This window comes from Cygnus olor, chromosome 11 (genome assembly GCF_009769625.2).
Source record: "Cygnus olor isolate bCygOlo1 chromosome 11, bCygOlo1.pri.v2, whole genome shotgun sequence".
Taxonomy (NCBI): domain Eukaryota; kingdom Metazoa; phylum Chordata; class Aves; order Anseriformes; family Anatidae; genus Cygnus; species Cygnus olor.
Window position 1 is genome coordinate 13863361 of NC_049179.1, and position 23160 is coordinate 13886520.

General features: G+C 49.4%; 2 protein-coding genes across 8 annotated transcripts in view; one reads left to right on the plus strand and one right to left on the minus strand.

Moving 5' to 3' along the window:
• Positions 1-5204, plus strand: RLBP1 (retinaldehyde binding protein 1). Of its 2 annotated transcripts, XM_040570507.1 has the most exons (8): positions 8-436; positions 1494-1537; positions 1747-1875; positions 2094-2295; positions 2806-2984; positions 3464-3622; positions 4041-4151; positions 4438-5204. In XM_040570507.1, the coding sequence occupies exons 2-8, from the start codon at positions 1526-1528 to the stop codon at positions 4594-4596; spliced, it is 951 nt and encodes a 316-aa protein (XP_040426441.1). In that variant the 5' UTR covers positions 8-436; positions 1494-1525; the 3' UTR covers positions 4597-5204. The 2 variants fall into 2 exon arrangements, with proteins under 2 accessions (XP_040426440.1, XP_040426441.1); XM_040570506.1 differs by lacking the exon at positions 4438-5204 and having other exon boundaries at positions 1-436; positions 3464-4124.
• Positions 5205-7358: 2154 nt separating this feature from the next.
• Positions 7359-23160, minus strand: part of ABHD2 (abhydrolase domain containing 2, acylglycerol lipase) — a 40000-nt gene continuing 24198 nt past the window's right edge. For all 6 annotated transcript variants that reach the window (XM_040570500.1, XM_040570503.1, XM_040570502.1 and 3 more), the window contains 6 exons: positions 22599-22782; positions 18943-19035; positions 17161-17271; positions 15845-15914; positions 14918-15002; positions 7359-13894 (listed from right to left, as the gene is read on the minus strand). In XM_040570500.1, the coding sequence (XP_040426434.1) occupies positions 13698-13894; positions 14918-15002; positions 15845-15914; positions 17161-17271; positions 18943-19035; positions 22599-22782 (740 nt within the window). In that variant the 3' untranslated portion in view covers positions 7359-13697. The remainder of the gene's footprint in view (positions 13895-14917; positions 15003-15844; positions 15915-17160; positions 17272-18942; positions 19036-22598; positions 22783-23160) is intronic.

Sequence of the window (23160 nt, forward strand, 5' to 3'; positions counted from 1 at the left end):
AATTCACCCCGTGCTCTCTCCAGGCGCTTGCAGAGCTGGGGGCAGAGGCGGGGGGTGGCACGCTGCCCACCCCCGGCCCCACGCTAATGAGGGAGTTACACAATGAGAAGCTTTTATACTTCGTTAATCGGGCCCAGCATCCCGCCCCTTCGTGCACCCGGCCTGCAGCCCTCCTGCTCCGTCTTTCCCTCTCCTCATCTGCCTTTTGTAAGGTTTTAATGGGGTTTCCTGCCTGGTTTGCACGGACTTAATTATAAAGCTGCAGCGAGTTGATGCCTTGTGACGGCCTAATCCCAACCCGGTGACTCTACAAAGCTTTCGCCTGGCTTTCTTGCTGCTCCACTCCGGCCTTGCTGCCCAGCTGCCCGGCTCCACTCCGGCACTCCCAGCCTCGTGCAGCGACCTTCTGCAGGCGATTCGGTTTTCCCTGTCCCTGGTGAGTATGGGGGACATTTTGCATCTGAAATACTTTGCATCAGGCCCCGTAGCCCAGCCCTCCTCGGCCTGGCACCTCCGGGGCTGGGGTTGCTTTCCGTGCCTCAAAAAAGGGGGTGCTGGTGGGGGAGCCCATGGGAGGTGTTGGGACAAGCGGGGCTCTGCAGCCCGGCAGGGACATCTCTGGGCTGCACTGGGAAGATGCTGAGGGGCTTGGGGTCTGGTGTCACAGCTGGGGATGGGCTCTGGAGCTGCAGGGGCTCCGGTGCCTGTCAGACATCGTGGGGACAGCGTGCCAGGAATGAAAGGCAACAGGGTGGGCAGGGAAGGCAGCTCTGTGTTAAGAGGAGGAGGTGGGAGCATTGCCTGAGGTCGTTCCGCATCGCCCTCAATGACTCAAGCCTTGGAGCGGTGCAGGAAGAGCCCAAGGGCCAAGGGGAGCGTTTGGGGAGCAGGAGGACACCCCATTCCCGCAAACATCCCCAAACCACCAGCTCAGCAGGGCCGTGGCAGCGCTGGGCCATCCTGCAGGGACTCCCCAGAGCAGCACGATGTCCCTTGGCACCCACAGGGCAGCAGGACCCGCACCTTGTGTGCTGCTTGGGGCATGTTGCTCTACCAAGGTCTTTGGGAGCACTTGGCCCCGCATCAGCCGTGCTGGTGTGCAGTCTCTGCTGCTCCCCGCACTGCCCGGGTTGTGGTCGGAGGTGACACCGTGCTGGAGGAGCTCACGGGGCCGTGGGTCCCCATGACCCACGGGTGTTCCTGCCCACAGCCCCCCACAAAAATGCAGACCCAGAAAAAAAAACACGCTGAAGGTGTCAGATGACCAATACCCACGTATTTAATCTGCTTTTGCAAACAGCCCTGGTGTTTCTCAAACACTCTCAGCTTCCCCCAGGCAGTGACACGGGCAGCGGGCGATGGAGCTGAGGGTGCTGTGCCCGCAAGGCACCCACCTCCACCGCAGTGCAGCGGGATCAGGGCAGGAGGGACAGGGGCACCGGGGGCTGCAGGGGCTTCGGATCCTCATGGTAATTCCTCCTCCTCTCTTCCAGTGTCCTGCAGCTGATAAAGGCTAAAGGAAGACATGTCTGCTGTTGTGAGTACTGCCCACCCCCGGGCTCTGAGCAGCCCCTCCCTGCAGCGCTGGGCTGCGGCACCCCTCGCCCTTCCGTGTCCCCCGGGGCGCAGCCCAGAGGGACCCGCACAGCACTGGGGCTGTCCCCAGCCTCGTGGGGCTGGCGGGCAGGGAGGTGGGGGGCCGTGAGCGGAGGATTCGTCAGCCCCCCATCCTGTCCTCGCCCCCAGACGGGCACCTTCCGCATCGTCTCGGAGGAGGAGCAGGCCCTGCGCACCAAGCTGGAGCGCCTCACCACCAAGGACCACGGCCCCGTTTTTGGGAGGTGCCAGCAGATCCCCCCGCACACCCTGCAGAAGGTGAGGCACAGCCCCCCAGGGACCTGCTGTGAGCTGGGCAGGACAGGCAGGGAGGGACCTGCAGCCAGCGGCACCGTGTCCGGCTGCTTTTCTGTGCCAAAATGCACGCCGGGGTGCTCAGGCAGCGGGGATGGTGCTGGGTCCGGTGGCTCCGCGGGTGGCTCAGGGTCCCCAGGGCATTGTGAGGATGCTGAGGGCCCTTCCCTGCCCCCCCCCAGGCAAAGGACGAGCTGAACGAGACCGAGGAGCAGAGGGAGGCGGCGGTGAGGGCGCTGCGGGAGCTGGTGCAGGAGCGGGCCGGCGGCGAGGACGTCTGCAAGGCGGTGGCCGAGAAGATGCAGGGCAAGGACGACTCCTTCTTCCTCCGCTTCATCCGCGCCCGCAAGTTCGACGTCCACAGGGCCTACGACCTGCTGAAAGGTGGGGGCCCTGGGCTGTGGTGCTGGGCGGGGATGGGTGTCCTGATCCCCCTCTGCCCCTTCCCAGACAGGCAGGGCACTGGAGAGAGCATCAGCAGCAAAAGGCAAGGCTGGAGGTCTCTGCACGCATCCTGATGCGCTTTGTGCGTGGTGCCTGGTGGGCTCAGCACCCCTGGGACCACTCCAGGGCAGGGGGGGCTTGTGGCACCCCCTCCCCACACCAGGGGTGGCGCACAGGGACGGACGGGGAGCAAGGAGGCAGCCCGGGGTTGGCCATGGGCTTTGTCCTGCCTGGCTCCGCTCTGCTCTCCTTTGTGTCTGCCGGGTGGATAATGAGTTGTAATTATCAGCGCTGGCTCGCAGACAGGCTGTTTCGTTCACCCCCATTTTCCCGGCACGTTTCTATGTTTCGTGCCTGCGGGGTGCCATGGGGGGGGAGCTGGGGCGGGGAGCTCACCCCGTGCTCTGCTGGCTTCCCGAGGACGGGCAAGCAGCTTCTGTCTCCCTGCAGGCTACGTGAACTTCCGCCAGCAGTACCCCGAGCTCTTCGACAACCTGACCCCCGAGGCTGTGCGCAGCACCATCGAGGCGGGCTACCCCGGCATCCTGGCCAGCAGGGACAAGTACGGCCGGGTGGTGATGCTCTTCAACATCGAGAACTGGGACTACGAGGAGATCACCTTCGACGAGGTCAGCAGGCCTGTTTTTGGGGTTGTTCCACTCAGTCTGAGCAGAGCACCCCTTAGACACACGGATACACGTGGGCACTCACACCCTCTGGCTGTCCAGGTTAAAGTAAAACTCTGAATTTATCCTGGTCCATCCCAAGGAGCTCCCCTTCTTTTCTCCTGAGGTGCTGCAGGTTGCAGGGCACAGGGTGTGCATCTCCCAGCCCAGATAACTCACGGGGTGAAGGGGGGCACCACACCGCTAAGTCGGGGGGCTTTAGAAAAGCAGGACCCGCAGGGCAAAGGAGGAAATGGAGGCACAGAGCATGGAAAGGGCTTCTTGGCAAAGAAGCCTCCAGGCATGTGATCACAAGTTCTGGAGTTAAGCAGATCCAGCCTAACGCTCCAAGGGACCGCTCCAGGGAACATCCTGGGGTCTAAGGGAGGTGAGACCTTGCTGCCACACTAACAGCAGGCCCTGCTGTCACTCCTCCCATCCAGATCCTTCGTGCCTACTGCGTTATCTTGGAGAAGCTGCTGGAAAACGAAGAGACCCAGATCAACGGGTTCTGCATCATTGAAAACTTCAAGGGCTTCACCATGCAGCAGGCGTCGGGGATCAAACCTTCCGAGCTCAAGAAGATGGTGGACATGCTACAGGTGAGGTGGAAGAGAACGTGCCCGGGGCTAGCAGGGGGGTTGGACTGCCATCGTGGAGAGGCTGTTCCCCATCACATGCTCCTTCCCTTGCTCGTTAATTGGCTTAATCCTGCAAGACGGATGCAGAGGCCGAGGACATTTGGCTCTGCCCAGGGCGAGAGGACAGCAGAGATGCGGTCTTTCTTGTGGGATGGGAGCAGTGAGCCATCTGGGAGGCTCTGCAGCTTCCCTGCTGCTCCCGGGACTGGGCTGCCTGAACCTCTGGGTCAGAACAAAAGAGGGAGCACGGCAGGGAGAACGGGAGGGTGGGGAAGGGGCGCAGAGGCAGTGTGGGGTTTCTCTTGCTGCCCACCTCCTCTCCTGGCTCTACGTGGCCAGCACGATCTGTAACTGGCCCTGTTTGGGTTCGGCATCCTAGGACTCCTTCCCAGCACGCTTCAAGGCCGTGCACTTCATCCACCAGCCTTGGTACTTCACCACGACCTACAACGTGGTCAAACCGTTCCTGAAAAGCAAACTGCTGGAGAGGGTGAGTGCGGGAAGGGGACCCGGCGGAAATGGCTGGGTAAAGCTGAGCAGACGGGGAAATCTGTTGCCTTCTGCATGCCCAGCCTGTGGGGACACAGGGACGAGGCGGAGGAGCCAGGGGCTGCTGCTGGCTCCCCTGGGAAGGGGCAAGCCTCCAGCTAGGCACGGCTGTGGTTGCGCCGATGAGGAAGGAGGGCAGCCCTCGCATCACTGCTGGTGTCCCTCAGCCACCTCTGTCACGTGTAGGGTCACCAGCTCTCTGCTGAGGGTCGCTCCTCTCTTGCCAGGTCTTTGTGCACGGCGAGGAGCTGGAGTCCTTCTACCAGGAGATCGACGCTGACATCCTGCCGGCAGACTTCGGTGGCAACCTGCCCAAGTACGATGGCAAAGCAACTGCAGAGAAGCTCTTTGGGCCCTGCATCGAAGCTGAAGACACGGCTCTCTAAGGCGGGGTCTGCTCCCCTTCCCCCGTAACATAGGCTCAGAGGTGGTCCCCTAACCCCAACCACCTCCTTCCTGTAGCGTTGGTTGAGTGACTGCTCGGAACGAGGCATTCCGGGTGCATTGCCCCGTGTCTGTCCCCATCCCCAGACCTGGCAGCCCTGTCCCTCCTGGAATAGGGTCCTCTCCTTGGGAGCCAGCAGAGAAAGCTGGCCACCAGTCTGCTCCTGCAAAAAAAAAAGGGGGCATGGGGGAGTGACCATGCTGGGAAGGGGGGTGGTGACAGCAAGGAAGAAGTCCCTTTGCCCCTTTGCCCCAAGCACACTGCAGGGGTTCGGATGCAGGCAGGACGTGCCTTGCTCTGCTTCAGCCTTAGCCTTTACTTCTGCGGGGCAGTGCAGCCGGAGAGGGGCTCCACGGCCAGCCCTGCGCACCTGCAGCGGGGCACTGGGGAGCTCCGGGGGTGGCATCGGCTGGAGGGGAAGCAGCACAAGCAGGGGGGACAGGCAGGAGAGCGCGGGTAACGCAGCCGGAGGCCGTCGCAGCAGGAGGCCCCTGCCAGGGGCTGGCTGAAACGTGTACGCAGAGAAATAAAGAAGTGTTTAACAGCAGAGCTCCTGGGTCCCTCGCGGCACACGGCAAGGGACAGGGGGAGGCTTTTGGGCACAGGCACTGGCTGCACAGCTCCGTTAGGAGGCGTGGAGCGGCAGCCCTGATGTGAACAGGCCTCTTGGCACAGAGGCCAAGGAACCGTCCTTCTCCATCCTCCCTGCATCCCAAACCAGGGTTCTCCTTCCACTGGACCAGGACCCCCAGTTCCGTCCTCTGCTCTAGCCAGAGAAAACAGCCTAAAAGATGCAAGGAACCCTAGCAGAGGCCCAGATGGAGCTGACTACCTAATCCTCACTCTGTCAGGCAGTCAGGGAGAAAGAACAGCAGCCACTGAGGGTCGGAGATGAATTTTAACCACAGGACAGCGAAAGATGAGCAGATCTTACCCTCGCAAATCCCCTAAAAGCCTTAACACAGCCGCCTCTCCCAGCACTGCATCTGAGAAGGAGCTCAGATCAAAGCCGTTCACATCAGAAAAGCCCCAGGAAGAGCAGCCGAGGAGGAGGAGGGCACGAGAGCTGCTCAGGACCAGCAAGGGGTGGCAGCACTGCTGGTCTGAAGTCAGCAGAGGGCAGGTGATGGCACGGGGAGGAGGAAGCAGCCCCCTCCCAGGGAGAGCACTGCGCGCACTGCGCTCTGGTTTATAGCTAGAAGCTCATCCAAGGAGCCCATCAAGTACCTGTTCCCAGCCCATCTTCTCACGTGGCCACCAGCCCTGAGAGCAGCAGGGCTCGGAGAGGAGCAAGCGGCCGTTCCCTGCCCAGGACTTGACGGTTACCTCCTCCTCTGCCAACCTGGTAGTGCGGCGTGCCCCCTCCTCCCCGGCCCCCAGCCCCGCAGCCACACACCAGCGCCTTTCATTAGCAAAGCAGAGGACCAGAGCCCCATCCAGAGCCGGAGGGTGCTGACAAGAGCTGCATTCATCAGGGCACTGGCTCAGGCTCAAACCAAACAGGACGTTGGCTCCGAAGCCGCCGGGAGGACGGGGCCTGTCTGGGCAGAGGGCTGGGTGAAATCCCTCTTCTCCAGCCTCAGCAGCGCTGCCGATTCACTGAGCACCACGGACCGCTGCAACCCCGGCCTGAGGCCGCACCAACGTTGTGCGAGGGCCCCGAAGACGACTGAAAGGCGCCTCTTTGCCCTGCTCCTCGCTGTGCTGAGCTCCCTGCAGGGCCAGCAACCAGCCGGAGCAGCCCCAGGGAAGCCACGCGCGACAACCACTGCAGCCATCAGGCCAGTGAAAAACACGAGAGCCCGGCTTGCTCGGGCCGCAAAGCAATCACACCTCCTTTGGGGAAAGAAAAAGGAACTAGGAAAGGCTTGAGCATTGCTTGTGCTTGCAACACGTGCTGGAAGGGAAGGCAGGGAGAAGAGAAACTCACAGCTAGCTCCCCAGGCTCGGTCTGGGGGCAGGCTGAGCCGCCAGCCTGTGAACAAACAGCCACCAGCCGCTAAGAAAACCACACATGGCTTTGCTCCGGGGACAGCTAGACAGCACCATGCTTAGCTACTGCTCGAGCCAGGGCAATTATTTGAGATGCTCCCATTTATTTATATATTTATATAGGAGTGGCAGAGCTTCTCCCCAAGGCAGGGAAAGAAGAGCGCAAGCTTGAGGTTTCTCCCTCAAAGAAGGTGGCCAGCCACACCTCCTGGAACAATCAGCTCCCCTGCATTTACCTCCAGAGGAGCCAAGAAGTGGTCAGAAACCCAGAGGCAGGACTAGAGTTCACGACATGGGAATTACTGACAAGGGTTTTTCCTGTCTGGGAGACAGGAGAGGGAGCAGCAAGGCAGCTCCTGCTCTCGTGTACACCACAGGGACACATGGACAGCCCTTCTCTGAGGTACCCGTGTTTTAGACCACTAATGAACAGAAGCCTTAACATCGAACGCTAAATTCACATTTAAGGGCTAGGGCCAAAGGATTCCTCCAGTTCCTCCTTGAGCTAATCCAAATCCTGTGACTGAGGGAAGGTGTTCAGATACCCAGCTGCATTTTGGTGAGGATGACCTTGTTGGCCCAATACATTCCCACATCAGACAATCCTTTCCTCGCTGCAGACAAAGCAAGAAGGTAGGGCTGCTTTATCTGTCAAGACAACAGCTGGACTTTCCCACCCAATAACACTGGACGCAGCACTCCACGTAGCACTGACTTCAATAAGTCCTTTATTTTTAAATAAAGAAATCCCACTGAATCAAAGATAACAAAATTACATTTTGTTGTGCAATGACTTCCATTTTACACGACACAGAAGAACAAAAATTAAAGAAAAATCAAAGACACTTTAATATATATTTATATATAATTTTAAAGGTAAACATCAGCAGATATAGAAAAATTGCATTGCTAGTTGCAAATCATCTCCCCTGCAGCTGTCAGCTTCAGAGAATCTGACTCAGAACGTGGCAGCAGGGAGGGTATCTCGGTACACACGCTTTTTCAGGGCAGCATTTAGAGATTGTTCCAGAGGATAATTTTGCCAATTTGAGAATATATCCTTAATGAACCACACTGCTCACCAAGAACATTAGATGTCACTCGGCCTGTTCTAACACAGCTGCAGCAACAACATGAGAAGGGCACAGGTCTGCCTTCCTCAGGTCTCCACACACCTCTTCAACTTGGCATCTCCAGAGAAAGGGCCCCTCTTGCAAAGAGGTTATCGCTTTCTCAGAAAGGATTTCTCGTCATTGGGAAACAGGGACAAGTTGTCAAGAATGAGAAAACACGTTCCTTTGGAAAGCTGCTGACGTGGGCTAAGCAGTAGTGTTTGGTTACATGAAATACACTTTTTATTGTTATTATTTTTAAAGATATCCCAGTTGGCAGGAGCCACAGAAGGGTCAGCATCCCAGGAGAGCTATAAAAGAGAGACCACAAGGAAATTCTGCATCTATTCAAAGCTCTTGCATGACTGCAGGCAGGCGACGCAAGCTCGTCATTCAGACAAAAGCAAAAAGGCTTCTGTTGAGCCACTCATGGCATCAGGCTCCTTGCTGGTATTAAAGTCACCTGCCTTAGGCAAGGCCATGGGGTGAGAAGGAGAAACATGGTCTTTATCCACAGGGGATGCAGGGCTGGAGCTTTTGGAGAGTGTTAGCAGACAGACTTGGAAAAGGTTGTTCAATACCAGCAGATCCAACCAGATAAATGCTGCCCTGGATTGCAGTGTTTTTGTCCATTGATTAACCAGAAAAAAATACAAGAAAACAGATGTTTGAAATGCGATAGTTCAGGATAGTCCCAGAAACCTTTCCACCGCAGTGTGGAAAGCTGGCAGCTGCTTTGACTCACTGATGGCACTTGTGCCTGAGCTTCCCTACCAGCTGAGAGAAGTCCAGGCTGGTGTAAGAGACTGCTAGCAATAAAAGGGTGCAGGTACAAGGCACCCCCCTCCTCAGGTCTGGGTAGCTCTGAGGCATTCTAAGCTGGTAGACAATTCAGGAAGTCCTCACACCAAGAAGAGCTGTTTGCTTTTTGCCTAGAACTAGAAGCCCTGAAGGAGACCCTGCTTTGAATCACCGTGGCTCTGGGATCTACCCAACTGACAGAGCTGTCAAAGGGCTAAGGACACGTGGAGCACGACTTGACACAATGCTCTTCACAACAAATGACTTACACACACAGCACAAGACTAGGCAGGGCCTTTTCTGGTCTTTTTGAAAAAGGCTGTGAAAAATTTCAATAACCTCCGGAGAGGCATAATATTTCTAAAAAAACAAACCTTGGAAGCAAACCAGGTGACTGAACCATTCAGCAATTAATTCTTGAAGTTACCACTCTGCTCTTTCGTTTGAGATGTAGCCCCTTACACAATTCACCTCCAGCTACGTTGCTGAAGAGTCAATAGACACAAGAACTTGGGGATCATAAGGTAACAAGTCACATATTAAGCAAACCTTCCCTCTGACTCAAACCCTATGGCTAGAGGCAAATTTGAGGAACAGAGCTGAAAAGTGATCCACTGCTTATACACATTGCTATTTTAAGCCTTAAAATAGACTATCTAGTTGTAGGCCGCCCACAAAGGTCCTTTAAGTCAGCACACGCTTGTACAGTGTACATTGCCAGAGGGGTCTCACTGCTTGGTGTATGAGAAATCCTTTACTAAAAAGCAAAGCCCAAAAGCTCTGACAGAGCTGTTGCTGAAGTCTCTAGATATGCTGATGTCAAGGGAGGAGGAGAAAAAGGGCAAGGCACCACGTGTCAAAGGGCTGAGGTCTAGGAACTTGTGACAGACCCAGGACAGATGACACACAGGTAGCTTGGCTAAATTCAGTACTGGAGATAATAGTTCTTAACACCTCTGCTTAATGCCCCGTCTTTGTAACCTGTACCTTTGTAAAACAGGAACTGCAGAAAAACGGTCAGGAAAAGACTGCAGGGAAGTTCTAGTGTCTGTCTTTACAGCGCAACTGTTGACCCATTTGAAAACACCTTCAATTTAGAATCTAACCAAGGGATCATTAAACATGCTGGCAGATCTGGTGTCGTGGAAGCTGCAAGTTCCTTGTGGTCCATAAGAGCAAGTCCCAGCTGCTCACCTCCAAGTTTCAGGTGTCTCCAGACACTGACAAAGATGGTTGGACCAGCCTAACCACCAAAAAGTAACAGTTCTGCAACTTGCTATTTGATTGAGAGGGTCCTTGGGGTTTATGTTTGAGTGTTACTCTTACATACAGTGATGAGGAAGAGGGGTGTATACTACATGAAAATAAATGAAGAGCTCTGCTAATGCCTTTTCTAATCCCAGTTTGAAACTAAACAGAGCTCATGACAGATTCATCATGCTATAGTCCTGAACTGCACTACCAGGCTGTACTGTAATGGGCTAGAAGCACACACTTCAACCACCTCACGTGTCTTCGCAAGAGATGAAAAAACTGCTCCACCTCTACAATCTAAAAATTCATGTTGCATGTGAAGACCATCTGCCGACATCACAAAACCAGTATTACCTTATTTTGGGAGAGAAAAGCATTTCAGGTAAGGACTGGACAAAGTCCCTTCCTGCTCGTGGTACTGGCACTAGGTATCAGCTGCCAATCTCTGTCAGCAGCAATATTTAACACAGGATTCCTTTTCTGAAGGTCTCTAGATAACATGCACTGCAGCTTCACTTCCTCCTCTCCTGCTTCCTTGAGATCTCTAAATTGCTGCTGTAGGTTTGACAACATGAGTTGCTTTAAAAGCAGCACATTGGGCGGGATGGGGAGAACAGATTTTTACTGCTTCTGTCTACAGTACGGTTAGTAAGGAGACTCTCGGGTTCTGGAACCCTTGCACAACCAAGCTATGACAAAGCTCTTCCACCCCAAACAGGCTAGAATTAGTTGGTCAAGCCACAAGCGGTTTAAACAGCTGTAGATGCAAGTGCAAAAACAGGTCAAAGGAGCAGGACAGACTCCTATTACTTCTCTAGTTGAGTTTCAGAAAGCCCATAGCATTGGCACTTCTGAAATAGGAAGGCTCATGAGTTATAGGGCAGGAAGATATAGTATTCCTTGAAAAACCTCAAACATTAGAGCAAAATCCCTATTTGATTAGACAAAGCTCCTGCTGTTTTGAGAACTGCCCAGCTGCTCACCTCATTTTTTTTTTTTTTTAGGAGAGATTTGCTTTAAAAAGTCACTGATTGACCATCTACTATAGCAAAGTCAGTTTGAAATAAAGGTACGCTTGAGAAGGTAACTTCCTCATACCTCAGAAACAGGAAATGTTTCAAAACCCGGTCTGTCAAGAACAGTTCTTACAAAAAGGAAGGAGGAAAAGTTCTTCAATAAAAACCTTCCCAGTTCCTCTGGAAGTGGAGCTTTACTCTGGCATGTCTTGGCCAAAAAGCAGTTTGCTCCCCAGCCCCAACTCAGAAGCAAGCAAACGCCAGCTTTGCCTCAACATTCACTTTCCAGATAGCAGCCAACCACCATTGTCTCACTTCCAACTTCCCTGCCTGGGGCAGCCAACAGCTGAACTGTTTCTGCAAGTTTGGGGTCCTGGGAGGAAGGCAGAACTTCAGCCACGTGGGGAGCTGGGCAGGGAGCCCCTGCTTTTGAGGAAAGCTGAGAAAGGACGGTATTTTGATCTCCAAGGAGGCTTGATGCACACTGTCCTTCCTTCATAGTTACATGTTGGGTCGTGTGATGGGCTCCTCACCTCAACAGTGGGATCACTACCAAGGGAAGCTTCTGTTCCCCTAAACCTGTTTGGAGTTGACGCTCACAGCACAGTAAAGCTGGACTGAAGCAGGACATGAAGCACGTTTAAAAGACCATGAGAAGAGCAGCTCTGCTTCCTCAAGGCAGACAGCCGTGACCTGTGAAGCTACAGATGTAGTATGCCATGAAAATTGAGACACATCTAAAGTTGTGACCCACTGGAGATAAAAACACGCATACCCTACACACCTAAATTCATACTGTGGCTAGTTGATGCATACAAATGTTGTTTACACTCCAATTCTGTTGAAATGAGAATACATTTACATCACATCCAGGAAAAATTGCATGAGCGGCTACTTAAGCAAAACTCTGAATGTCTTGTATGACAGATTTTAGTGATATACAGATGCAGTATGAATGAGAGAACAACAACACAAAGACAAGATATCCATCAGTTAAGAATATCCTTGCTAACTGATGCCCTAAAACAGTTCTTAAGGAACAGCCACAAGCACGGCCAAGTACTGCTACAGCTTTACTTGGTCACATCTCTTTCTTTGAGGAACAAAAGGAAACCTGGATTTATTTACTAACAAGGACAACGTGCAGATACCCACAGTTCATTCTAGCAGGCCGCGGTATCTGGCCTAAGGCAAACTGAAAGGAATTTCCTGATATGATAATGCACCTTTGCTACAATAGTTAATTATTGCTTTATTAAAATAAAAAGCTACCTCTGCAACCTACTGAATGAAGTTCAGGGACAGAGCAGTCCAGAAGGCTTGTTCCCCTGCATTACCACACTGAAGTCTTGCAGCTTGTTTCACCCTTCAACTATAAACTGAAGTGCCTGGCACACAAACCAAGGCTAAAGCAATAAAGTGCTCATTGGATGCGGGAAGTGTGACGGGAAAAGAACTTCACTGACACTGGGACAAAGAAGTCTCAAGGGTGGATTAATGAGACTACAATATTGACAGAGCAAATAGAAAAAAAAAAAGATTGTGACCACAAAAATTCAGTTTCCAGATTGTCATGGGGCAACTTTCCTACCAGGGGATAGACTAGAGCCCTTAATAACCACCTCGGCCACAACAGCCACTTGAGGCATCGCTCCTGCAAGGTGCTTTCGCACTTCACTTTGCACATTACAACTAGAAGAGGATGTCTGGGCATGTAGAAAGGAATTCACGTGAGGAGCCCAATGTCTTACTGGAGCCAGTAAAATCCTGCAGCATTTACACAGATACAGAAGTAGTTAGTCAAAGGTATTTTAGTTGCACAGGGCTAGACCCATCAAGTTCACACCAACTGTAAGGCAAGTCATGTGTCTGAAAACCATTCAATGTTTTGAAAATTAAGGACGAGAATTTTGGTATAATCTACCCTGACATAAGGGGAGTAAATCTAGATATATTCCCCCCCACCCTACAATTTAATCCCTAACAGAGTACATAACTATGAAATATTCTTAAAACATACTGAGCTCACAAAAAGATCCTGCAGATTCTTAATCACTGGTTTCCATTCGGAAGCCAGAGCCAATTTTAAAAAGCCCTGGGTCAAACAAGAAATCCAGTACTAAAAACATGACTACATTTAAAAAAGAGGCAAATATGACCAGGTGACTGGTCTGGTCTTGGTGTGAGAATATGGTTACAGAGAAACATTAACTGGTATTATCAGCCCGCAGCTTTTCTTTACCTGGAGTCCCAGCGTAAAGATACCCCAGCCCAGATACCTGAAGCATGGAAATGTTAAGCATTTTCAAAGTGATTGACTTGTGTAACTGCACTGCCAGGAAGTAAACCACTCCCTTAAGATGGTGTAAGATTAGAACTCCACTGACAGTCAAGCATCTGTTTTTCCAAGCCACTATTTAGTGGCTCATGGACTGAACCACTCACTGGCCTATGGCTTGGTACAGGGTTTTTCCAGCACAGGGACTGAAAAAGTTAGTTACCTTGTCATCTACACCTCAACAAATGCTTCAGATCAAGTTTTTGACCAACAGGTGAAAGGCTTTTGGCATCTGAAACTTCTGTTATATCAAAACAAACTGTCTTTAGCTCAATTACCCTGTAACAAGTCACAGTCAGAATCTAATTCTTCAAGCAGAGCAGTAAATTACAAACCCAAGTGACTATATAAGCAAAGATCCTCTGACCAGATATTAACCTCTGTTTTAACTCCACTTCAGAAGGAAACATTGTGATCAAACCCCAGCCATAGGATATCAAGGAGAATGGAAACCTGAAGCAGCAGGTGAGGGAACAAAGAGTTCCCAAAGGGGGAGATATACTGAAGTGATCCAGAGTCTTTGGGTCAATTACTCCTGGCCAGATACCGCCTGCTCTGTGTCTGAGCAATGAGACTTTGTCTTCTCCCACTGGCAGATGGCATTCGCATACTGCACCACGAGCTTATCCATCCAGGTAAGAGGTTCTGGGAATAGTACAGACCCCTCGAAAAAGCCCAGGTGGCCTCCGTGAAGGGGCAGCACGTGCATGACATTTTCCCGTTTCTCTGTAAAACAAAAGGAAGCACACAGTTCCAGAAGGTTAGCGATTTGGAGCTGAGAACTAGACCACCTTAAATTGTGATAATCAACACGATCCTTGGCATAGGGTCTGAACCAAAAGGAGCAATCCCATGATGGAAGCAGAAGCGTGCTGACAAAGGCCACAGCTAATATGAAGTCAAAAGCACATAACCTTACAACTTCACAGAACAAGATGGTCAACAGGAACCAGGCTGCCCAAGAAATGCTGCTGGCTGGGCCCTTATGGCAATACAGGTCACATCCTTCCATCTTAACTCACGTACACTGGAACTAGGACTGTTAGCATGATGTTGAGCTGCACCAAAGCCCTGGCATTGTATTATCCACTTTGTTCTACATACAGCGAGAAAAATCCCTGTGCTTGCATCTGTCTGGAAGCAGCTGTAGATGAATCCTCTGCTCATAGCTTTCAACAAGAAAAAGAACGAACCCAGCTTTCCTCCCCGTGCACCATTTGTGCAGAGAAACAGCAACTGGCTCGCTCTGTTGAGCTTCTAAAGGCTATTTGACTTCTTCTTGACTGAAGACAGACAGCTGACAGAACTCCTTTCAAAGGACACACTTTATTTCATTATCAAATAACACAGCTAGGCATGGGCTCCATTCATCAGGGAAGGTGACTGTTCATCTATAGCTGTTCAAAATTATCACTGCAATAACCCACCTTTCTACTAAATCCCAATGATGAAAAAAAAACATGAAGCATTTTCTTTTTCCCCATTCAAGAAAGTAACCTGAATGTGAACTGCTGGCTATCAACACAAGCCTAAACAGCAGAAGATGCCTGAAAGGAGGACTCAAGTTCTTCCTCCTCACAAAGAACCTCATTAGTTCTAGCAACTGGTGTTTTAAAGAGGCTTAGTACACCTCCCACAGGATTATGGACATAAGGCAAGTCAAGCTGCTTTGTAATCACGGACCATGATGAGATAAGGAAGCTGCAGGTACACAAATATGCACTGCTGGAGCAGACTGCTTCAACATACCTGAAAGAGCTCTCGGAATTGATAGAAGGCTCTCATGCACAAGAGGGTCATCAGCAGCATTAACCAACAGAAGAGGAACATAGATCTGCATCAAGAAACATAGTAAAGAGAAAAAACAACAGTTAGGGGTTGGTATTTGAGTTTCTATCAACTGTTATAAAGCTTCTTAGCTTGGCTCAATTCAGACATCTTATTTCAGAGTTGTCCTTTATCCGGAGATCCATCAGCAAAACAGTCAAAAATTCAGACTGGTGGCTTTTTACCAATGGAGTACTCTGCAGCACTTTATTTTTTTCCAATTCAATTGTATGAAAAGTGATACGGGCGTAACAGAGCAAACACAGATTAAGTCACAAATCTTCCCCATTCTCAGAATTCAAATAGCTACACCCTTTTTACTCTACATTGCTTTGCACATCAGGCAGCTAGTGCCAGCTGTTATAGACACCTTGGTTAAAGTCCAGGAAACTCCCTTGGAGTGTCTCCATCCTCTGGTTCAGCAAATCAAGAAGGAATTAATTTCCAGTTCTACTTCTGCAGCACTTCGGCCTGCTAAGCATCTGCCTTCCAGATAGCGTGCTGAGCCTCTTCCAGAGTATCCAGTCCTTTCTGCCTGGAAGGCTGTATGCCACCACCTATTTCCCACCTTATGCACCTACACTCAGAGGGGTTCAGCTGAACTTCTGGCTTTACCTAGGTCACTTGGATGCTACTACCCAGAGTTACGCTCTCTAAATAGCCCAGAGCATTTAGAACCAGTATTAGGAGTACTAAGAACTGAAATCCCGCTCCAAAATATCATGTCTGAATACTTCTAAAAGTCCAAGCTAAGACAGCTGCGTCTATGTATCAGCAACAGAAAGCACTGAGCATTTTATCTCCAGTACGAAGAAGACAGTACAAGAGCAGTCAATTGCAAGAGCTTACCCTGTGCAAGTAGTGCAGGCAGCTTTCTTCTTCGTAGTACTCCTTCAGGGAACTGTATCCATGGAACTTCCTGGAATGGACAGCGTCATTGCCATCATGTTTCTAGTATCCACCTGACTCCCATTTGCAGGTAAGGACATACATGCCCAGACCCATATTTTTAAGGACAATGCCTTTTTCTACCCAGCATCTCTGCAAAATTCACCTTTGGCAGCACATGCCTTTATGCTTTCTGTGCTTACACAAACACTGATAGCAGGATTTGCTTCTTCTACACATACCAAGTTAAACATTCAAGTGGAAGTCTAGCAGCCTTCAAGGCATCTTTTTTTAAACTTAATTTGCTTTCTTCTGTACGAATTACTTATAAACTTATTCACTACCTGAAAGCCTTTACAAATATAAAACCATCACAGCTTACGAACCTCAAACACACTGGACAAAAGGGCGTGCCTACAAGCCGCCCAGAATTCACTGTAGTTCCATTTCTTTGCAATATCCTTAGCCCTTCATCTCAAACCAAGGATTCAGTGAGCCTATACTCAAGTGCTTTTTTTTTCCTGGGGTAGGAGACAATGATGCAGCTGTAGGCCCAAAGTAGACAGGCCTCAGGGATGAAGGACAAGCATATTTCCCCTAGGAATCACTTTTAGAAAGACAACAAACAGCAATATTCCTAGTCCTCCAAAAACCTTTTAGTTGTATAGCTGACAGCGTACAGCTTCAGCATTTTGTAAAGGTGTCAATGCCTGATACAGAACATGCCACAGCAAGATCACAGCCACTGAACAAAGTACTAAGTTGTTTTCAAGGACACAGGCAGTAACAGACTGCTGCCTAATAATGCAGAGAGCTTAATTTAGGTGTAAGTATGACAAGTTAAAAAGTTCATGTTATCTCATCCAGTCCTAATGTTCACAGAGAAGGTATTATTCTGGGGGGAGGGTTTTTTTGAAACTTCAAGCAGGACTAAAAACACTCATGAGCAGTTCTGAGATGCTTTCCACATTCTGCTTTTTTTTTTTTTGTAGACGTCTTGGCAAGAGCTTGCCTCTTCCTAGTTCATTCTGGGCTGCAGGTTCAGATGTTACAGATAAATGCCTCCTGGATGACTTTACAGAAGCTGTGACTGTCAAAAATAAAGGTTGGTTGGTTTTTGTAGTTTTATTCAATGTAAAGACAAGGAAGGATTTGGGGTTGTCAGCACTGCATTTCAGCAGATTCCTACAGGCACAGCAAGAGGTATGCAAGAGTAACACTTAAAACAGAAGGCACTTCCAGAGACCCACAGAGAAGCACAGAGTCCCCCTTCATACCTCATAACATTATCATCGATCTGCATAAGGGATGTTGCCGTATAGAGTTTGCTCAGATCAGCATCTGAAAGGCTTTGTGGCTTCTTCACGTTATCTCCAAAAAGAACTTGCCTGAAAGAGGAATAACAAGATAAATATCCAAACACCATAACAAGTGCAGCACGGCCATGACCTGCTCAAGGACAAGTGAGTTTACCAAATCTGACAAGATAAGAATAGAAGTGGGCTACATACATGAGGCTTTCTTGGAAACAAGCACAGCTTTTTTGTCCACCTCCCTTCACAATGAGGTATAACAGAAACTAACAGCCACTTCAGAGAAAAACGCTCTCTTGTTATACTGAAAAACTGCAAAAGGGGCCTCTAAAAAGAACCTTCCCAGAACAGACAGCACTAGGGGGATTTAGAACAGAGGCTTCACGTTGGAGGGAGGGTCCTCTGGCTTCAGATCAAACCTGTGGGTGGCTCGGTGAGAGCACTAGCAGTCCTGGGCATAGCAGCCCCGTCACCATCTGGTCCTGAAGCCTCCCCAGCACAGATATTAGGTTAGCTCATCCAGCAGAAATTACTTGGGGGCATTACCTTAGCAGAAAACTATTTACTATGGACACTTGTCATAATTAGTTATTACCCTCAGGAGAGGATGTGTTTCTTCACCAGAAGAAACCACTCCCTTAACAAATAGAACAAAGGCTGCAAGTTGGAGAGGATTTTTATTCCCTTTTAGAAGCAACTGCAGGGCAGAGCAGGAGGGAGACCTAGGCTTGACTTGGGGGAGCTGCCTTAGAGCACAAACGATTGTGGAAAAAAAAGATTACTTAACTGAATCTCCTTCAAGCCAGCACTGCCTTTATCTAGCTTATAAATCTAAGCACCATTTCATGGGGGATTATATACCCTGACATGTATAATTTGGTCAAGTTGTCCAAATATTTATCAGTCTGGAGTGAATTACGTGGATCATCCTACACATCAGTTGTCCTAACTCCTCCTGCGAGTATTTCATACCGCACAGGAGTGTTAGCTATGAACCAAAAGTTGGCAAGTGACACATGCTCCTCATTGGAATGGGTCTTAATTAGCATCCACAGATGAGGTACTTCCATATTCATTGCCCTAGAAGCACCCAGATCATTTTTGGTCTAGGAAACAACAACATGGATCATGTCACCTGTTTAACAAACACACTCCTTTCGTATCTGAGAGCCACAGATCACAACAGCAGCACAGGGATACTGCAAGGACAGTAGCACTCTAGGAAGAGCAGCACTAAGTATTCTGCTGGCTGGCTACATGCTCTTTGGAGAAGAAAACTAGAAGCCAGATCTACAGAATGACTGCTTGCTTATTTGATAAGCAGCAGCCCCTTGCAGCAGATCTTGAAGATTAATCCTACCTCCAGTAGGTGGCAGAACCAGAGGCTCCTTGAATAGAGGATTCTTTAGCTAGAAGTGAAACAGATGCACAATACTCCACTTTGAAGTTTAATTACAGTGTTTTCCTGTGCTCATCTTGTTTATTCATTAAGCAAGTCTCCTCAGAAGGCAAGAAACCACAACAAAGCTTGCTTTCTTCTAACTGGATCACCAGAGCTTATTTGTATATTTTACAGTACACGCAATTGGCATGGGCTCCCCTTCTTTTTCTTGCTGCACTTAAAAGACACTGAGCAGGGGATTTGTGTATAATCTTCCAGGAGTCTGATTTTCAAAGTCTGACTGAGAAGAGAAGATAAATCCAATAGAGCAATTGACCCAATCAGCAGCACCAATGCAAGTTTACCTGTGAGAAAGGATGATCTTCTTCATGTTGTCTGCCATGAGGAAGTTGTAAAATCTTCTGCACTGATCCCATTGCATGAAGGTTTCCTGTGCCCTAGAAAAAACACACAGCAAAACAATCTAAGCTGTTAATGGAGATCTTGAAAGATCAGAGTAATACACCGTAACATCTCACTGCAGCCTAGAGGCTAAGTAAACAAATCTCCAGGCTTTCCCTGCCATAGCTTAACCTTTTCCAGGAAATGACTTCTGCTTTGATGAAGTTCGGTAGTATCAGAAAACAGATCTGCAGTCTCATTTTGCACAATGCAATTAGCTGTCCTGATCAGAGCATTTAGGAGCCATCAGTCAAGATCTGCAACACTGACAAGAGGACTTTGGTATCCCTTTGCATAAGTTGAATGCAATTTACTTAATGGAACCACCAAGGAAAGGACTAAAACCTGTTGCTGAAAAAAAGTTAATTGTGTGTAATAGCTTTGCAAAGGAAATCATTTGTGCAGATGTTTGCAATGTTTACATACACTATTATTGTTTTACCTTCATTGGCAGGAACTGCAGGGATAAATACTCGTTGCAGCTGCAAGTGGCATCAGAGTTGAAGCCTTTACCTATTCTCAGAGCAGAACAGCACTTCACAGCTTATCTGTTGTTAAAACAGAATTAAAGTCGTCCAGACTTCTGTGAGCTTTGCCAGATACGAGCACTCCTTGGCTCTGAAGGGTCATGGGCAGGTTAGAGCTTTGCTCTCACCAGGGTTTGCTGTTACTGAGGAAACATACTATCATTTACTGAGCCACCTAAGAATGCTGGGAGCAGGCAGTTTTAGCTACTGAAGTACTCCCATTTAAACATTAACATACCATGAGAACTACAGCGGATTTATCACGACCTTCCAAGCCACAAGCTGCAGGTTTCCTAGCAGAGCATAAGCAAGCTGCCTGCTTGCAAGCCATGCTGCAACATGGACTTGTTGTCTAACCAGGCTATAGCTACCATGCTTACACCAGGACAGGGGAATAAAGACAGGAAAAGATTTCCCAAGCAAACCTTTGAAGTCATTTCAAGACAACTGAAGTTAAACCTACTACATTTCCCCACAATTACTACGGCAGACAGCAGGACTCCTAATATGAAGGAAGGGCTGCAAGCACTGACAAAAATGCAACTTCCAGTATTTTTGAGGACTGCACCGGTTTCAAAGGTGGGGACTCTCCCCACAGCCTGTAGCTACACTAAAGATGCATTCCACAAGATCAAGAAGCAGAATCAAGCCTGTGCAGGCAGAGATTAAGGAATAAGGAGACATGTCCCTGCTTAGCCTCAGGGAACAAATTCCCCAGACTTTGTGTTAATTCATTAAGCTGAGACCCATTTTCTGCCAGCAGAGCCTTGCATTACATCTACTTTACCGTGCCCCTCTATGGGGCACTTGCTTAGCGCCCTGGAAAGGCTTTCATATTTCGAATTCCTGCTTCATCTTGCTCACCAACACTTCTTCCTAATTTTTTTTCCCTTTACTTCCTAAAGATATTTGCGGATAAAGGCTGTACAAGCTAAGAAAAAGAGGAATTGTAATCTAACCAGGGCAATCCACTTCTGTGTAGCTTCAAGGGAAGAAACCAGTTATTTTCACCTAGCAGACCAAGTCCAGGAAGGCTACGACTTACCCATTCCACCTAGAGATGCTTTGTACCTCCTCCCTTCCCCTTTTATAGCCAGGGGTACAAGGCCCACCCTATCCTGTCATTTACTTCGTGGATATTTACTGATGTTGCTTTCCCCTAGCTCTTTTGTCTAATTAGCATTTAAAAGCAGCACTAAATATTAGGTAGGGAGACACAAGATATGAGAAGCCTTCCTGCTGAGTGCATGGTAATGCACAGCAGATGTTTTGTGACCAGAGATTTACTAGTAGATGTTTACCCAGCAGGTGGAGTCAAGAGCTCAGTAATCCACAAGAACCCGCAGAAGACTTGCATTAAACTCACACGAGCAGCTGTTATTTTTCCACGCAGATATCCAAGTGCAGCATTGTTAAACAGGTTGTCCTTACCCTGCCGTTTCACCAGCACATCATGACATACTACTAAGAAATCAGTTCATGGAACAGAATTACCCAGAACATTTTGGAGACCAGAAATACAACGTTGCATAACTGTGTACGATAAATCAAACCGGTCAAGGCCAGATGCAATCCTTGCAAACCCCGTTTGATGGCTACAAAAACGGTTTCAGGAGCAGGCTTCAATAGGATGCTCTGTGCCAGAACCTCAAGACAACAAACAACATTTTACTTGGAACAAAAACAGACTATTCTTGAAAGCATCTGTTCGGATTTCTAAGGGTGTGAACTCCTGGGGACCTAGCAGCAGACTGCACACTGTTAGCAATAGTCACACCTGATCTGAAGTCTCAAAAGGTATGAGGTACACTGGAATGTTACTGAATTGTCTGTCAAACTTTTAGCCACGTCTAATGCTTCCAGAAAAAACTTATTACTTCCACCTGTAAGAGCTTAACTTATAAGAGGCGCCTTCAGACTGCTGAATACCAAACCAGTCACAGCAGAGGTAGAGCATCAGCAGCACGGAGAGCTCCGGCTAGCTTCACCAGGCTGGGAGGCCCAGTTCTACAGCAAGCCCCTCGCAGTGCTGCCAGTTCCCTCTTTATCTCCCCAAAGGATCTGGTCACAAACGCCCTGCCCTCAATATCCCCTTGCTTTTCAAATATTGTCATTGCTCAGAGAGGCAATTAAGTTACTGTACAACCAGCCGTACCTCAGTAGCTGTCCACATGGAGAGACAGCAAGAACTGGAAGCATTAGCTTAACGAGTTACACTGTTTTAATCTTCAGTAACTGTGCACACGGAAAGTTATTGCACGTTAGCTGAGCTGCCAGTTTTCAAGCAGCAGTGCTGTACCCAAACCCTCCATCAGTGAATGGAAGTGCTAACGCTAGGTGGAGCCCTTACAGCTCCTGTGAAGTGCTACAGCCTCGGCTACCAGGCAGGGAACAACAGGTTAACGTTTTAGGCAGCCCTTAGGGCTATAAGCCTTAGCCTCCCCACCTTCCCCATTTCAGGCAGATAGCAGGGGTTGCAAGAGCCTCTTCATCCTCCCACCAGCCCCCTGCCTGTCTCAGTGGCACCCCCAAAAAGAGGGGAGCATGGACTGACAGAGTATGAGCCGTGTCCTTCCAGCCTCCCCAGATAAGAGCTGGCGGATGACACTCCGCAGCGAAGCCAGGAAAGCTATTAAGGACCAAGCGATACTCCTCAGAGCGATGAGAAAGCAAACTATTGCTTCAAACTTGGCACCAGCTCAGTAGTTTGTCTCACTGCCCAGCCAGCCTGCTTAATTAACCAGGACTGCATGGGGAATGCCTCTCCTTACGACACCAGCAGTTCTGCCACGACACAGGCAGGCCAACTCGCATGCGCAGAAGCTGCCAGCGTTTACCTGGCCAGGTACAGAAAGCTAATTTGTATTGCTGACACAGTTTGTTTGTGCTGCTGATCAACAAAGCTTTGACTGCTGCTTCAGGAAGGTGGCATCCTGCATGTTGCAGTCCTACAGACTAATTTAATTAGGTGCAAGAGAACCAGCATGCTTTTCCCCACCCAGAAGAGACCAGCAGAGACACTGCAGACTCACCTGAGCGCGCTGTAGCCCTGGCACACGCTGACGCAGCACAGGACTCTCTCCTGGTTGGCCTGGCTCTCCCCCATGTACTTGCACACGATGTTTCCACCCAGGCTGAAGCCTACCACAACCAGCTGGGTCTGAGGGTAGGTCTTCTTGATGTAATTAACCATCGCACCAAATTCCCAGGTGCAACCTGAAAAATAAGGACAACGTCAAGAGTCATCTTCCGACAGCCCCAGATTTCTACTTCAAACTCCAGTTGTATGCTTTAAGCTCAGCTTCTTCCCCTTTCTGACTTTTCAATAACCTCAAGATTTTAAGGGCTCTGATTCACACACATGTTCATGTCTGTTTTATGAGTCCTGTGGACCTTAGCTCATGCCTGTCTGACTGCCTGCCAAAGATAAAGTCTAAAAAACATAACCCTTGGAACAGCCAGTCTGACAGTCCAAACTCTTCCTTTCTAAAGCAACTGAAGAAGTGAAGTCAAATAACCCTGGCTTTGACAGTGCTATGCAAAAACTCTGCATATCAGTACCTACACCTATTTCTCCTGCCTTTACGTTTGGAA